Source organism: Amblyomma americanum, chromosome 7, assembly GCF_052857255.1.
Source record: "Amblyomma americanum isolate KBUSLIRL-KWMA chromosome 7, ASM5285725v1, whole genome shotgun sequence".
In the NCBI taxonomy this organism is placed as follows: Eukaryota; Metazoa; Arthropoda; class Arachnida; order Ixodida; family Ixodidae; genus Amblyomma; species Amblyomma americanum.
Window position 1 is genome coordinate 112,255,109 of NC_135503.1, and position 15,313 is coordinate 112,270,421.

The following is a 15,313-nucleotide window of genomic DNA, read 5'->3' on the forward strand; positions in this document are numbered from 1 at the left end:
CCGTTAAAGCTACCACGCTAGAGCTCTGGCACACAAGGGAGAGAGTTTGCCGTACACGCCATGAAAATCAACATGTTTCTATTCTACACAAGGTCAGCAGCACGCGTATTTTGCTAGCGAAAAAAAAAAGAAATGAAAGTCGATGATGCAAACGTTTTTCGCGGAAACCCATACTGAGAATAATAAATTAAAGTGACTATAATAGGCGTAATCCTCACGCCGACAGACGCCATTAGAACACACAGAGCAATGCCGTCAAATTGAAAGATTAGTATGTGAAACAACGCACAATTATCAGCGAATGAAGCAATATTATCAGCTTTCTGATGATCTCGCAAAAGGTTTTAAGCATGCTCACTAGGTTAGGCACTACCAAATGCACATGACTTCACCGAGGACGGTTTGCTTTGTCGGAACAAGGTCCTTAAGGGCGATGTTGTGGGTCCCCTTTGTTATTCGGCTGATGTCATATTTTCCGCGAGCAATCGCGAACAGCACGACGCCATTTTCCCTCCGGCTTGTGCACTGAAATGCACCGATATCGGACATAACACGGCATTAAAAGTAGAGTTCGAATTGTCAGCACGTGGCAGCAGCGAATTTGTAGCAGAGGCAGATGGCCTGCACATGGCGCCGACGAAAGAAGAAAACACAAGAAAACGATCCTTTCCCACGCATTGCCTGGGCGACGGACAGACAGGCCAATCATCGTTCAGAAAAGCGCTGAGCAGAGATTCGGGCGAGCAGGATGTGCGAGAGTTTGCGGCGCGGCGGCAAAGTTCACAGAAATGCGCAACTTTCAATATCAAGCGGCTTTAAGCAAAACTGCACTGCTGCGCCATCTACCGTCACAGAGCGTCGTGTCGAGGCTCACAGCACGTCTGGCGTGGCAGTATCGTGAGTGAGCTTCGACACCACGCTCTAACGGCAGATGGCGCAGCAATGCAGTTTTGCTTCGCTCCGCCACGCGTCGCACGTCCTGCAAACTTTTGCGGCCGTCAGTACACCTGCTGCTACTGCACTCGAACTCCTGTTCCCCGAAGATTCATGTAGCGGAACGGGATACAGTGCTGTGGCGTCGAAGCTTCTTGCCGTCCCCGCAATCTCAAAATGAAGAATAAACAATTCCTGTTTCATTACAAAGGCAGTGTACGGTTTTCAGGAAGCCATCGTGCACATCCACCGCCTGTGTCCTCCCTGAGAATTTTCGCGCAGGGTGCGACCGACGCTTTCAGTCATCCTGAACACGACGCAGCTCCCCTCTGGTGAAGAAATCGGTCATTGAAACCAAAGAAGACGAAAACATAGGCAATTGATATTTTTGTTACTTGTTGTGGGGTTAAGGATAGGTTGTGCAATTATTTTTGGGAAAAAAGTAGAAGATAAGGTAACAAAACCCGCCGATGAGATCGGAACCCGCGACCTCCGAAGAATCTAAATGAGGTAAGATTTGACGGCATGTGGTTGCCTTCGGTTGTGAACACACAAAATCACACACGCACAAGAGCATACGAAAACGTAATTGCAGCCAGCCATGGCCGTGGTACAGCTCAGCACGAGACATGAGTTGGTTGCGAGTTCGAATCAAGCACGGGCCCAATGCACCGCCTCACCGCACACCGCTGCTCTATGCTCCACTACTAGTCCTGGCCTACTGTTCCTGCGGAGCTGACAAGTGGACTACCGGAGATGCACTTGTACTCGGTGCTTACCTGCTGGATGATGTGGCTGGGCGTGCCACCCTGATGCCTCGGCTCCGACGCTTGGTTCATCCGCGCACCGGCTGCCTCTACCACAGCGATGTCAGGCTTCCTACGTCGCAGCGGCCCCCTGCCTGCTGTGCACCCTCAGATCATGGCCATGCATTTCCGCCTTATCTTCTCTACGTCACTAGTCCTACAGAAATCACAGCGACATCGTCACGGCCTTCAGCACGGACGCCATGACATCGCCTCACTTCAATCTTCTGTTCATTGCGCAGTTAACCAACTGTTGTTCTTTATAATAACTAAGCGCACGCGCTACCGCGCTCTTTTAGTGCTGCCAAGCCCACATGCAGCTTTTTTCATTGTTAGTGACTGTGCACGCGTCATACACGCGCTTCTGCAACTACCAGGGGATGTCGAGCTAAATCCGGGACCCATTACTCGTGCCTCTGCTGGCGATGGCCAGTCTGCTTTGATAGAAGTTCTGAACGAACTGAAAACTGGACAGGAGACGTTATTAGGTGCAGTTATAAATATTCGTGGAAAGCAGACTGAAAACGATAAAATGCTGCAGGATAACAAGGAAAGAATAACCAGAAATGAAGAAGAATGCAACTCTCTAACGAGAATCAAAGCAGATATAAAAAAAGTATTCAGACTCTCGCAGAGGCAAGTCCTTATCAGATTGAGCATTTTCGGCTCGAGGAAACGATGCCGAAGATACGGCGCGGCGAAACAACCTGGTTCAGTACGGAGTGACGCGATGAAAGTTGGGCGAGTTCTGAGGAGAAGGTAATCGCCTTTTCCAAATAACACTTGAAGCTGCCCATTGAAGCGAGGAACATAGGGCGTGCCCATAGGCTTGGGTTCCTCGCTCCGGACAAAACTAGACCAATTCTTCTGAAGTTTGCCGATTTTAAAGACAAAAAAAACTATTCACCACTAGCAAGGAAAACAAACGCACTAAAATTAGTGTTGCCTAAGACCTTTCTCCAGCCGCCTGCTTAGCCCGGAAAAACCTGATTGAATTTAAAAAGAAACGCAGCTTTCGCAGTAATTTTCACCACAACAGACTGGAAGCAGAAAAGAACACATATTTATGATTCAGTCAGCAGACAAGTCATTCAGCTTTGAACGTATAACAATTGGCACGTGCAAATCATGACAATACAAAGAAATCCCTCTCCTTTCTTTCCACTAGTATTAGGATCGTGCTACCAAAACGCGATATCCTTGCTAACCTTATTGATGTATCAGATTCGGATGTCATAGCACTAACTCAGACATGGCTGAATTCATCTACAGATAATTCAGAGATATTTCCTTCCCACCAAGACAAATTTTTTGTGCCGATCGCGACAACAGACACGGCGGTGGTGCTCTCATCGCTGCCCATACTGATTTGAATTGCCACCGAGTAATTATTTATACTCCGTTAGAAATCGGGTTCGTATGCTGTAGAGCTGCACAACCCCATATCATCCTAGGCGCATGCTATCGGCCACCTGATCCCGAAAACTCATTCAGTTCCCAGCTCCATGACGCACTTAACTCTGTAAGATCTCTGTATTCGCAGGCCCCTATCGTTGTATTTGGTGATTTTAACTTTCCTGGTATTACTTGGTCTGACCTCGCACTCTCCACTTCGAAGGATAATACTGAACGCAGTTTCGTTAACACATGCCTAACTTTTTCGCCATACTAGCAGATCGTAAAGTCGCCTACTATGCACAGTTCCCATCATTCAGCTAACATTCTGGATCTTGTACTTACAACCAACCCCGATAGAGTTCCTCCGCTCTCCTACGTAGATGAGGTTAGGAGTCAAAGTAATCCATTGCAGATTCCAGGCCGCCGCGGTGGCTCAGTGGTTATGGCGCTCAACTGCTGTCCCGAAAAACGCGGGTTCGATCGCGGCCGTCGAATTTCGATGGTGGCGTAATTCTAGAGGTCCGTGTACTGTGCGATGTCGGTGCATGTTAAAGACCCCAGGTGGCCGAAATTTCTCTAGCTCTCCACTACGGCATCCCGCATACCCTGAGTCACTTTGGGACGTTAAACACCCATAAATCTTTAACCATGTCAGATTCCAAGCTAAACCGCGGAGCCAAAATAAAACACCCACTTTGTACGACAAAGGTAATTATCATGACTTCAGTGAAGAACCAACCAGGATTTTTGAATTCCTATCTGTTGATTTATTCACGAGATCTGCAGCGCAAAACTGGTTAATGTTTAAATCTAAAATGCGTGAACTAATCGATACCTATATTCCAATCATAAACGTTAGCGAGCGTAATTCCTCCCGTTGGTTCAATTCTGAACCTAAGCGGTTTAAAAAACAAGAAGAATCGTCAGTTCCGTGCAGCCAAAGTTGCTAACAGTGCAAAGGAGGCGTGGCAGAAAGACCGCACTACGTCCAAATTATATAACTCAGAGGTTACTAAATCTAAACGCTCATTTTATGAAACCACCCCGTCTGACTTACTACGAACTAATCCAACACAATTCTGGAAAGAAATTAATCTCAAAGACAGAGATAAATGAGTTTCATTAATGGATCAGGCAAGACAGCTTGTCCCACGTTACGAGGCAGCGGAAATGCTCACTCTAACATTTTCTTTCATTTTCACAAGAGAACCAGATAATAACCTCCCGCATGTTTTCCGGTATAACCAACCCATCATGAAAGATATATTTTAACCCCAAGAAATCTCTCATTTAATTTCTTTTATTGAACCCTGAGGGTCGATGGCATTACAGAGGGGAGTGGTTACAAGACAAAAAATAAAATCAGATACAGTGCACACATAAAAAGTACTTTCATCCTCCTGGTATACAATCTGTTAGCTAGTGCAGAACAAAAATGCTCCTTATCACTAATGTCGACGACATCTGCAGAAAGAAAGTTTCATTCATGTGATGTACGAGGCAAGAAAGACTGAAATGCCGTTACAGTGCTACATGTTTCAACGTCAACTTTGTGACGATGATCGATGTGGTTAGATACGTATCTGGAGGACGAAATGCGGGCATCGCGTAGCACGAGATTATGATACAGTTTATGAAAGAGGCGCAGACAATTTATCTGCAAGCGAGATACTAAAAGAAGGCAAAGAAACATTAGCTTTCATGCTTGTTACACTCACGGTATACGCCACTTTAAACTATTGCTGTGGGGAAATGCATGTTAATGATGTGAATGATTTGCCTTATATACCTTATCCGCCTTCCATCATTTTAGGCAAAATGCTTTTAAGCGCTGCTTCCCAACGTCCCTTAAGCCACACATTCCGAAGAGAATATTCATAAAGCCTTTGCACTGAGCCCTAGTGTGTATATATATATATATATATATATATATATATATATATATATATATATATATATATATACCAAAAGTGATTTCTGGCAGCTGATTTGGTCAATATAATATAAAATCACCAAAAATTGAAGAAACATAACAGGATTTAATTCACGACGTTTCGGCTGGAGGACCAGCCTTTTTCGAGTGTAGTACAGCGTTTGAAACACGCAGTTTTTATAGAGAATGCGCGAGGTACAAAGTTTACAAGTTTACAGCAAAGCACGAGTTCAGAACACTTGGGGGGGAGGGAAGAGACTTTTTTTTTTAACAAAGGAAGAAAGAGAATCGGTGCAGGTGTTCCGGAGAGGCCGAATTTTTTTTTAATAACAAAAGAACAATAAGATTAAGATAATAAAAATATAAAAAGAAAGATTCTTTCCCACCACCTCAGGGCTGCCTTGAAAAGGCCCCCGAGGTGTCGCTCATCTCAGGATTTTGGTGATAAGCGTGAAGGGCTTCACCCCTGTACAAGGAGGAAGCTACATTCCTGAGAAACTGGTAGAGGGGGGGGGGGGGAAGAGGAGGAGTAAAGAGGAATGCAAACGAGGCCTCTAATAAAGAACAAAGACGAAAAAAAGAAAAAAAGGAAAGTAGTGAAAAAAGGAAAGAAGAGCCATTGTACAAGGCTTGGTAATATGCATTCAGAGAAGGGTGGTGGCAACACGAGAGAATACAAAATAGGACATTAAAAAAATTAAAAAAAGAAAAAGAGGAAAAAAAGGGGGATTTTTTTTCCACCACCTCAGGGCTGCTTTGGAAAGGGGTGAAGGGCGTATTTTGGTGACAAGCGCGAAGGGCTTGACCCCTGTACATGCAGAAGGCACCATTTCAGAGGAACTGGAAGGGGGGAAGGGAGGGGGTAAAGAGGAATGCCAACGAGGCCTCTAAAAAAAAGAAGAGAAAAAAGAAACAAAAACACAAAGACAAAAAGAATAAGAAAAAGAAAGAAAATTAGGGGAAAAAAGGAACGAAGAGCCATTGTACAAGACTTGGAAATATCCATTCAGACAAGGGTTGTGGCAACACGAGAGAAATCAAATAATACAAGTTCCTAATCAATCCTTAGAAGGGCACTCCGTACACACGCATACAGATACAGACAAAAGACAAGGCTAACAATAAATCCAACACCAGAAACGAACTGCAATGAGTCGGAAGTACAATCTACCGCAAGACAAATGACCATTCAGAGAAGAAGAAGACGGCGATTAGTGGGCCGGCTGTCGGACACCGGTCCGTAATTTTCTGCTTTATTTTCTCATTTCAGAGGTTTTCCAGTCTTTTTGGCGTGTGTCCTCGACGTGCGACGACCTGGGGGTCCCTGGCCGCCGGCAAAAACACGTCAAGCGACCTCCTCGGCGCTGTGCGCCGTATCAACGCCGACACGGAACATCACCGCCAGCTGAACTCTATGCTGCACTGATGGCAGCAGCGCCAGCGGCGGGTCCAGCGGCCTCTGTAGTTGCGGCTACAGACCAGGCCCCGCCAAACAAGAGACTGCGCGACGACCAAGCCAGCAACGAGCCTCTGACCGACCATCCAGAGGACATGGACCAAGCATCATTTACAGTTGTATCGTACAAGAAAAAGAGAGCTACCGGTGTTCCTGTAGTTTTCAGGCCCACTGAGGAAGGAGGAAGCCTATGGAAAGCCAACCCCAACGTTGTGGCTTCGGCGGTTGTAGCATCGGCTCAAGAAAAAGTCCTCAGCCATCGCATTCACAAGGATGGGAGCCTGATGGTTACAGTATCGACGCTGCCCGCCGCCAACCGTCTGCTCACGGTAACTAAGCTGGCTGGAGTGGCTGTAGAGGCCAGAGTCCCATACTCTTACATGGCAAGCTATGGCAAAATAAAAGATGTACCTGTCACCTACACAGACGAAGATCTGCAGGAATATCTACGCGACCAAGGTGTCCTCTCAGCAAGGAGGCTAATCGCCTACACTCCTGAGGATGGTGGAAAGATAAAAGCGGTACGCCGTCGCACAGTTATATTGGAATTCGCAAAAGATGCGCCGCTACCAAAACGAGTAACGCTGGGGTTCTGTAGTTACCCTGTAACTGCATACGTCGGAGCAGCAACTCAGTGCTATAAATGTCAGAGGCATGGCCACATACCAAGACACTGTAACGGCCCCGTGCGCTGCAAAGTGTGTGCTGGCCCCCACTCGCACAAAGAATGCACTTCGAGAGCGCAACCTAAATGCGCTAACTGCGGTGGCCCACACCCTGCTTCCTATGGAGGGTGCTATAAAAAGAAAGCAGCCACAGTTGCTCGCACGGCAGGGCAAACACAAGGGAAACCCCCTAAGCGCCATGAACCACCACATAACCCCGACGTGGTTTTCACGACTACGGCAGCTCTTTCCGAGAATCAGTCAACACAGCGTGGCAGAGCAGCTGACAAGACCTACGCAGATGCGGTAAAAAAGAATCGTGGGAAGTCCGTTGGTTCTTCTCCTTCATCAAAGCTACTGCAACGCACTACACAAGACCCGACAAACAGCGTCGCTTGCTCTGACCCTAGGGCGCCACAACATGACAAGAAGATCAGCGGCAGGCAGCAAACCGGAAGCTCTGAACAAGATGTCACATGCCTACTGATTCCGATGCTGTTTGCAGCCATCAAGGCTCTTATCTGTGCAAACCCCCCGTCAGGAAGACTCCCAGAAGTAGAAGCTGTCCTTGCAATGGAGCCGTTGGTGTCGGTCTCCTACGCTCCGCAGGGGCGTAATACCACACTTCAGTAATCATGGCTTCCACAGCGAGAACTTCACCGCAGCTGACAATCCACAACATCTTTCGTACATGCACCATTTTCCAGTGGAACGCTCGCGGGCTACGCTCTAAACTCTCAGATTTCCGACAGCTCGTGCGAGCGTACCGCTTCCCCTTCATAGTCATCTGTGAATCACGCGTCGAGGAAACTTTCCGACTCAATGGATACTATTTCCATCATTCACAACGACCAGCTAACGTCAGCAGATTGCTGATAGGCTTTCGCAAGGATATCCCGGCCTCACCGGTTGATGTCCCGCCTCACAGCGACAATGAATACGTATGCGCTGTCACAGTTATTGCCGGACAACAGTACACTCTGATTGGAGTATATCTTGAGCCAGGCACGCCATTTGATGCTTTGAGACTTGAAGACTTGATAGCAAGGACGCCCTCTCCGCATATTATTTGCGGAGACTTCAATGCTCATAATGAAATTTGGGGCAGCTCACATACATGTGCCCGAGGTGCCAAGCTTCCAAAACTTCTCTCCAAGCATTCAGTTCAGCCATTAAATGACGGCAGCATCACCTACCTCCGAGGCCCGACGACTACCTGCAGCATCGACGTGACATTTGTCACAAGTTCATTCGCCCACAACTTTGGCTGGTGCACTGATTTGGAGACACGTGGAAGCGACCATTACCCAATCCTCATATCGGCTTTCCATGCGCAGAGGAACCCAAAGAAATTCCTTATAAAATCTACAGACTGGGACGCATACAAGGACGCTGTAAGCAGAGGAGTTACTGCGGCAACTCGCAATGAGGAATTAGCATCGACAATTGCGTATTGCCTGAGGGCGAGTACACAACATACAGCTAAAAATGATAACCTACCTTCAAATGATGACACATTCCAAAGGCTTTGCGCTATACGCAGGCGAGCTGAAAGGAAAGCTCTGCGCACAAAATGCCTCGATGACCTACGTGCATGCCGACGGGCACAACGTTACATTCGACGCTACATGGATAAACTCAGTCGGCAAAAGTGGCGTGACTTTTGTTCTACGCTGGATGTGCGCAAACCAGTAACCAATATTTGGCGGATAGTTAGAGGTATGCGCACGCCACTTCAACAACTCCACCCCTTCGCTGCACTCTCCCTTCACGAACAAAAATCTATAAAAGAAGTCTCAGAAGAATACTGCAAGCTGCTGTCGGCAGGGTCAGGGCATTCGACACTCTCCGCAGATGGTCAAACTGGCAAGCCCAAAGGCGGCAGTGCCAGCGTTAGACCTGCCTTTCACAATGGAAGAACTATCCACAGCTATCGCGGAGACAAACAGGCACACGTCTCCGGGTCATGATGAGGTGACCTATGACGCCATTGCAAAGCTACCCCACACCTCCCGTCTTCGACTCCTGGAGTATTACAATTCTTCCTGGATGGCTGGTGAGGTCCCCACGGAATGGAAGCTGGCGAAAATCGGGCCCGTTTTGAAACCCTGTAAGCAGCCAACAAGCTACGCATCATTCCGGCCCATTGCCCTACTGAGCTGCGTAGGTAAGCTCATGGAGCGCATGATCTGCAAGCGCATAACTTGGTTCCTAGAAAGCCGAAATGAGTTCCCCCAAGACATGAACGGGTTCCGTCAAAACAGGTCTGCGACTGACAATATCATCGCCCTCGTCTCATCAATTGAGGAGTACCTTCATGCTGGGTACATCCCAACAGCCGTTTTCTTAGACATCAAGGCCGCTTTTGACTCCGTCTTTCACCATGCAATTCTCGCAGCCTTTGGCAGTCTTGGCCTTGGAAGAAGGCTATACAAGTGGATTGGGCATTATTTAAAAGAACGACAAATTTTTATTACCACTCCAAACGGTCCAACACGCTTTCACGCAGTGGAGAGGGGCGTACCACAGGGAGCGGTGCTCAGCCCTCTCCTGTTCAATATTGTCCTTATTCACATAAGAAGACACCTTCCGCGAGGGGTCCGCATAACAATTTATGCTGATGATATCTGCATCTGGACCGCGTCACGTTCGCGCTATATTACCCAGCAACGTCTTCAGAGGCCACTATTGCACATTTCGATGTACCTGGCTTCCAGAGGTCTTCGTCTCTCGCCAGAAAAGAGTGTTGCAATGGCGTTTACAAGAAAAACGATGACCCGATATCCGCTGCTCCTAGGCGGACGATCGCTGCCATATGGACAATCTCAGCGATTCCTGGGTGTTGCAATCGACTATAATCTGTCATGGTCACCTCAGATCAAAAAACTCCGTGCGAGGATTACTGCAGCATCGCAAGTGTTCAGGTTCATGGCGGGAACAAGGTGGGGTAGCAACTGCCGATCAATGCTTCTGCTTGAAAAAGCCTACGTTGAAGGAACCTTGCGCTACTGTCTACCAGTGCTTCAAAGATTATCTACATCAAGCAATAAGACTCTCAATGCCGCACGGAAAAACTGCCTGCGAATATGTCTTGGCCTCCCAAAGGGTTCCTCTGCATCAGGAACAGTAGCGGAGGCAGGATGTCTCCCACTAGAGGTAATTGCCGCCCAGGAAACTATGCGTACCCATCTCCGCCATGTCCTGCAAGGGAAGAAGCACTTCCTACACCGTGTCCACCTAACTCACAGTAACTCTAGCTTTGGCCAGGCAGTGCAGCTCCTGCCCCTTCCTACTATTAACCAGCCTCAGAAACTACTACCTCTGGCCTTTCTTCCATGGACACTATCTCCTCTAAAGGTGAAGAAGTCTGTTCCAGGTGTGAATGCAAAGAGCCGCATGCCACAGGCAGCACTTCTGCAAGCTACTCTCGCCTACTTAATCGAAGAATATACGCAGCACACCCATATCTTCACCGATGGTTCAACTACTAAAGAAACTTCTTCTTGTGGCCTTTATGTGCCCTCAACAGGCCACGCCCTTTCTTACCGGCTGCAGCGGAGGACCTCCTCTACAACAGCTGAGCTTCACGGCATTAAGGAAGCTGTTTCTTACATCCTGCGCCGAACCGCCGGCCGTTGGGTTATCTTCACCGATTCAAAAGCATCTCTGCAGATCCTGGCCAACCTGCTGAAGAAAACGAATCACCAGCCAGTTTCCCTGGACATTGGGTATATCCATCATTTAGCTATTGCCGCAGGCCACTGCATAACATTTCAGTGGGTACCTGCTCACTGTGGCATTATGGCTAATGAAAAAGCAGGTGAAGCGGCCCGTAAGGGCCATCAACATCAGAGATACATTCGAAGTTTTCTCACGAAATCTGATGCGTCCCAAATGGCTAAAAGTTTTGCGTACGAAGAAACGTATCGGCTTTGGAGTTTGCCGACACATCAGTACCAATTTCTTCACTCAATCGACCCACATCTTAGATCAAGACTCTCGCCCAGAATTCCTCGACAACTCGAAACACTTTATCACCGACTTCGTCTGAATGCTGCGTATACAAATGGCCTGCGATACCGTTTTGGACAAATGAACAGTCCGCATTGTGACAACTGTGCTTCGATAGAAACTGTGGAACATATCCTGCTTGAGTGCCCTGCGTATGCTAACGAGCGTGCGTACTATGAACATTGCATGCAGAAGCTCTGCCCAGTGCCCCTAACAATGGACAAAGTTTTAGGCCCCTTAGCCTGCTTCAGGCAACAGAGGCTTGCAATGCACTTTCTTTTTACATATTTAAAAGAAATTGGACATCTCGATAAGCTCTAAATTCACTTGCAGGTTACCTTCATGCATTCTTCTTGCAGCGAACTTCGTCAGCCCATTCGTCGGACTATGCACTCCATCATTCCATGGGTTACATCAATACTCACCACTGCATCCTTAGTACCCATTTCATGGCTGCATTTTATCTTCGGTTTTTTTTCCACCTCCTCCACGCTGCTCTCCTTCAGTCTTTATCTCCCAAATTCCCCTCCCTACGCAGAGTAGCATGCCAGCGATATTGAAACGCCGGCTAAATTCTCTGTTTCTTCATTAAAGAGTCTCTCTCTCTCTCTCTCTCTCAGAGTAAACAATTCATCAATGTATGAAGCGAAGACCGATATGACAGCAAAAAAATGAGGGGGGGATTACAGCAAATTGTTGACAATATAATACAATGCGCGACAATACAAGATTAGAATAATAATAAAAAGGGGAAAGAATAGTAAATGTGGGACAATGGAAGTGAAAAAACTGGTTACAATGCAAGTGAAAAAAGGAAAACACGTCGGAAGCTATGCTTGTTATGCATGCTGCCGCCCGTTCTATGAGTCTGAAATAATTATTTTTGATAGTCTGGGATAATTATTATTCTAGGAGTCTCGGATAACTATTTGTTACATCTATTGAGTGTGTAAGCATGATAGCCGGCCTACTGTTTCGTTAATGCCGCTCGAGACTGTGTTAAATTTGTGAATCAGGTACGATTCACAGCTCTCGCGGTCATAATTTGTTTTGAACCACGATTGGAGTACAATAGCTGTAAAGTTATCGAATGTGTGCCCAAGTTGTTGATTTGTTTTGAAAGTGGGAGATTTGGCTGTGTCCGCACATGTGATCTGTGGTTGTTGATGCGAATTCTGAATGGTGTAACTGTCTGCCCTACGTACTGAGCTTTACAGGTGCCACATTCTAGGAGGTAGACAACATTAGCGCTGTCGCATGAAAAGTTACCTTTTATCTTAAATGAGAAGGATGACGCTGTGCTTTTAGCACTGGTTGTTGTTGGGCTAGAGTTTGCACCTAGGTTTATTGCATGGCGCGAATCCTCTGAAGCTACGGTTGCCGATTGTAGACGATGTTATCATATCCCGGATGTTCCTTGCTCGCCTATACACAACACGTGGGGGATCAGGGATAACTTCTTTCATCTTTTCACACTGTTGAATGATGTTGTGGTGTTTTTAAGAATTGTGCTAACATTGGGCATTGAAGCCGAATTGGTAAGGACCAGATTGACTTGATAGTCCGGGCGTGGCTGCTTTTTGCCATCTATGAGTTCGCGCCGGTCATGCTTTGAAGCTTTCTTGACTGAATCGTCGATGACTGACAATGGGTGCCTCTGTCGTGCTAGGTCCACACGGAGTTGCTCGCAGTTTGATTCAAAGTCGCCTTCTTTAGAGCAAATCCTACAGAAACGTAGGGACTGACTGTAAGCGATGGATATTTTACAATGGCGAGTGTGACTGCTCTGGCAGTGTAGGTACTGGTGACGGTCGGCGGGTTTTCTGTAGACTGTTGTCTCAAGTTTGTTATTCGTGATGGTCACCTGGACGTCAAGAAAATTCATTGTCGAGGCTGAATGCGACGAGGAGAACGAGATGTTAGGATGAGTGCTTTTAAAGTCCGAAATAAACTTAGTGAGTTTTTCTTCACCATGTGTCCAGACCATAAATATGTCATCGATGAATCTTCTGTAAAATATTGGTTTAAAGGGAAAGTTGTTGAGGAATTTCGTATCAAGCACAGCCATGAATATATTAGCGCAATTTGGTCCAATTTTGGTTCCCATTGACGTTCCACTTATTTGCACGTAGTGCTGGCCATTAAACTCGAAGTTATTTAACTCAAGTATCAGTTTTAACATCTCTGCAAGTGTGCTGCCGTCAACCGGTTGTTTAGATTCTAAGCGCTCATAAGCATAGACGACTGCGTTGATGCCATCAGCATGCGCTATATTGGTGTACAGCGAAGCGACATCCAGGGTCACTAGTAGGGAATCATCTGGAATGAATAAGTCGAGAATTTTACTCAAAAAATGGGTGGTGTCCTTAACATAGGAAGGATATAAGGAAGGGATATCCCTGATGAGGCTGTCGACATAACTCGAGATGTTTTCAGTAACGGTTCCAATTCCAGAGACAATTGGTATTCCCGGATTATTTTCTTTATGAATCTTTGAAAGAAGATAAAAACGTCCAGGACTTGAATGTAAGGGAATTAGAGCTTTTACGATCTTGTCCTCAATTTTCTTATTTTTTGCCAAACCTAAACTTTTTTTTGAAACTTTCTTATACTCTGGCGTAGGATCAGTAGGGAGAGCCTTGTAAAATGAGGAATCACTTAACTGCCTTTGGGCCTCATCAAGGTAATCCTTTTCATTCATAACTACGATGGCGCCACCTTTATCCGCTGGTTTTATTACGATGTCAGATCGGCTGCTTAGAGCCTGCAACGCATTGCGTTCAAGCATTGTGAGATTAGGGCGATAAGAGCGCCGTTTTTGAAATTTGGAAAGGATATCCTTTTGCACTGCCTTTATGTATAAATCTAGACACTTATCGCGCTGCGGAGGTGGTGTCCAATGAGTAATAAATCGAAGTTTTGGACCAAGATCTAATGTTTGGAGGCGACCGTGGTAGTATTCTCTCAGTCTAAGGTGTCGGGAGAAATTATCCAGATCTTTGTAAAGTTGAAGTTCATTAATTATACCGCTAGTGGGGCAAACGTTGAGGCCCTTGGACAGCACCATGCACTCATCGTGTGACAAAGTTACTGACGAGAAATTAACAACATTGTTTGGTGTAGATTTGGTGACCTTTAAGGTGGATTGGCATGCGCCTGAATTGGGTGAACTGATTCTTATATCTGATGCAAAGGTTGGACTACCGGTTGAAAGGAGCTGACAAATTTCTGATTCTGACGAATGGAGCTGCAGAGGAACTCCATCCCGAAGGAACTTCCTCTCTCTGAGTTAGGAGTGAACGCTGTTTCTTGTTTAGAAATAGCTCTAAAAGTGCAGTTTCCTTATCAGTCAGATGAACGTCTTCGCGTAGCTGAGCTTCCTTGAGCGTCAAAGCGTCCAGACAAGACTTATCATGTTGGATTACAATATCCATTAGTTCTCTTGATGCTTTCTGAAGTATGTCCTACCAATGGGTTTTCAGAGGAAGCGATAAGTCCGATGTGACCGGTTTTAAAAATATTCTCATGCCTATATATATATATATATATATATATATATATATATATATATATATATATATATATATATATATATATATATATATATATATATATATATATATATATATATATATATATATATATATATATATATATATATATATATATATATATATATATATATATATATATAATACGCTCCTCGAGGGTCATAACTAACATGGTCGTTAAGGTCGTTCTATTAACTGCTGAAAGATGCAACTTGTAAAACGTTAATAACAAGGTTGTTATTTTTGACGCTAACCAGCACTAGTTCGTAATACCGCAAATGGCATTGTTGAGTACCATCACGCGATGACAGATCTATTTTAGATAACTAACCTGCTAACATCATTGTTGACTGTCCGCCTTAATGTACTGCATTGTACAGCAGTGAGATTAAACCTTTAAAACGACACTGAGAAAAACTTTAAAAAAATTTCTTGTTAGCAAAACCCGACAGTTCGGCATTCATTGGCATTTTTGTAGTTTGTCCGGCGGCGAAATATGCTTATATTTCCAAGATATTTGGATTCGACGTTTCAAAACTTTTCCCGCCGCACCTATTCCT

The 15,313-nt window shown here is 45.8% G+C and overlaps 1 protein-coding gene across 5 annotated transcripts in view; it reads right to left on the reverse strand.

The window, feature by feature from the left end:
* LOC144099483 (sodium-coupled monocarboxylate transporter 2-like) overlaps positions 1-15,313 on the reverse strand; it is a 162,483-nt gene that overhangs the window by 92,595 nt on the left and 54,575 nt on the right. Inside the window, exon 1 of one of the 5 annotated variants that reach the window (XM_077632816.1) lies at positions 1,713-1,834. The exons of the other annotated variants lie outside the window; for them this stretch is intronic. Within the exon in view, the coding sequence (XP_077488942.1) occupies positions 1,713-1,772 (60 nt within the window). The 5' untranslated portion in view covers positions 1,773-1,834. Of the gene's footprint in view, positions 1-1,712; positions 1,835-15,313 lie in introns of those variants that run through there. 5 annotated transcript variants of the gene reach the window in all.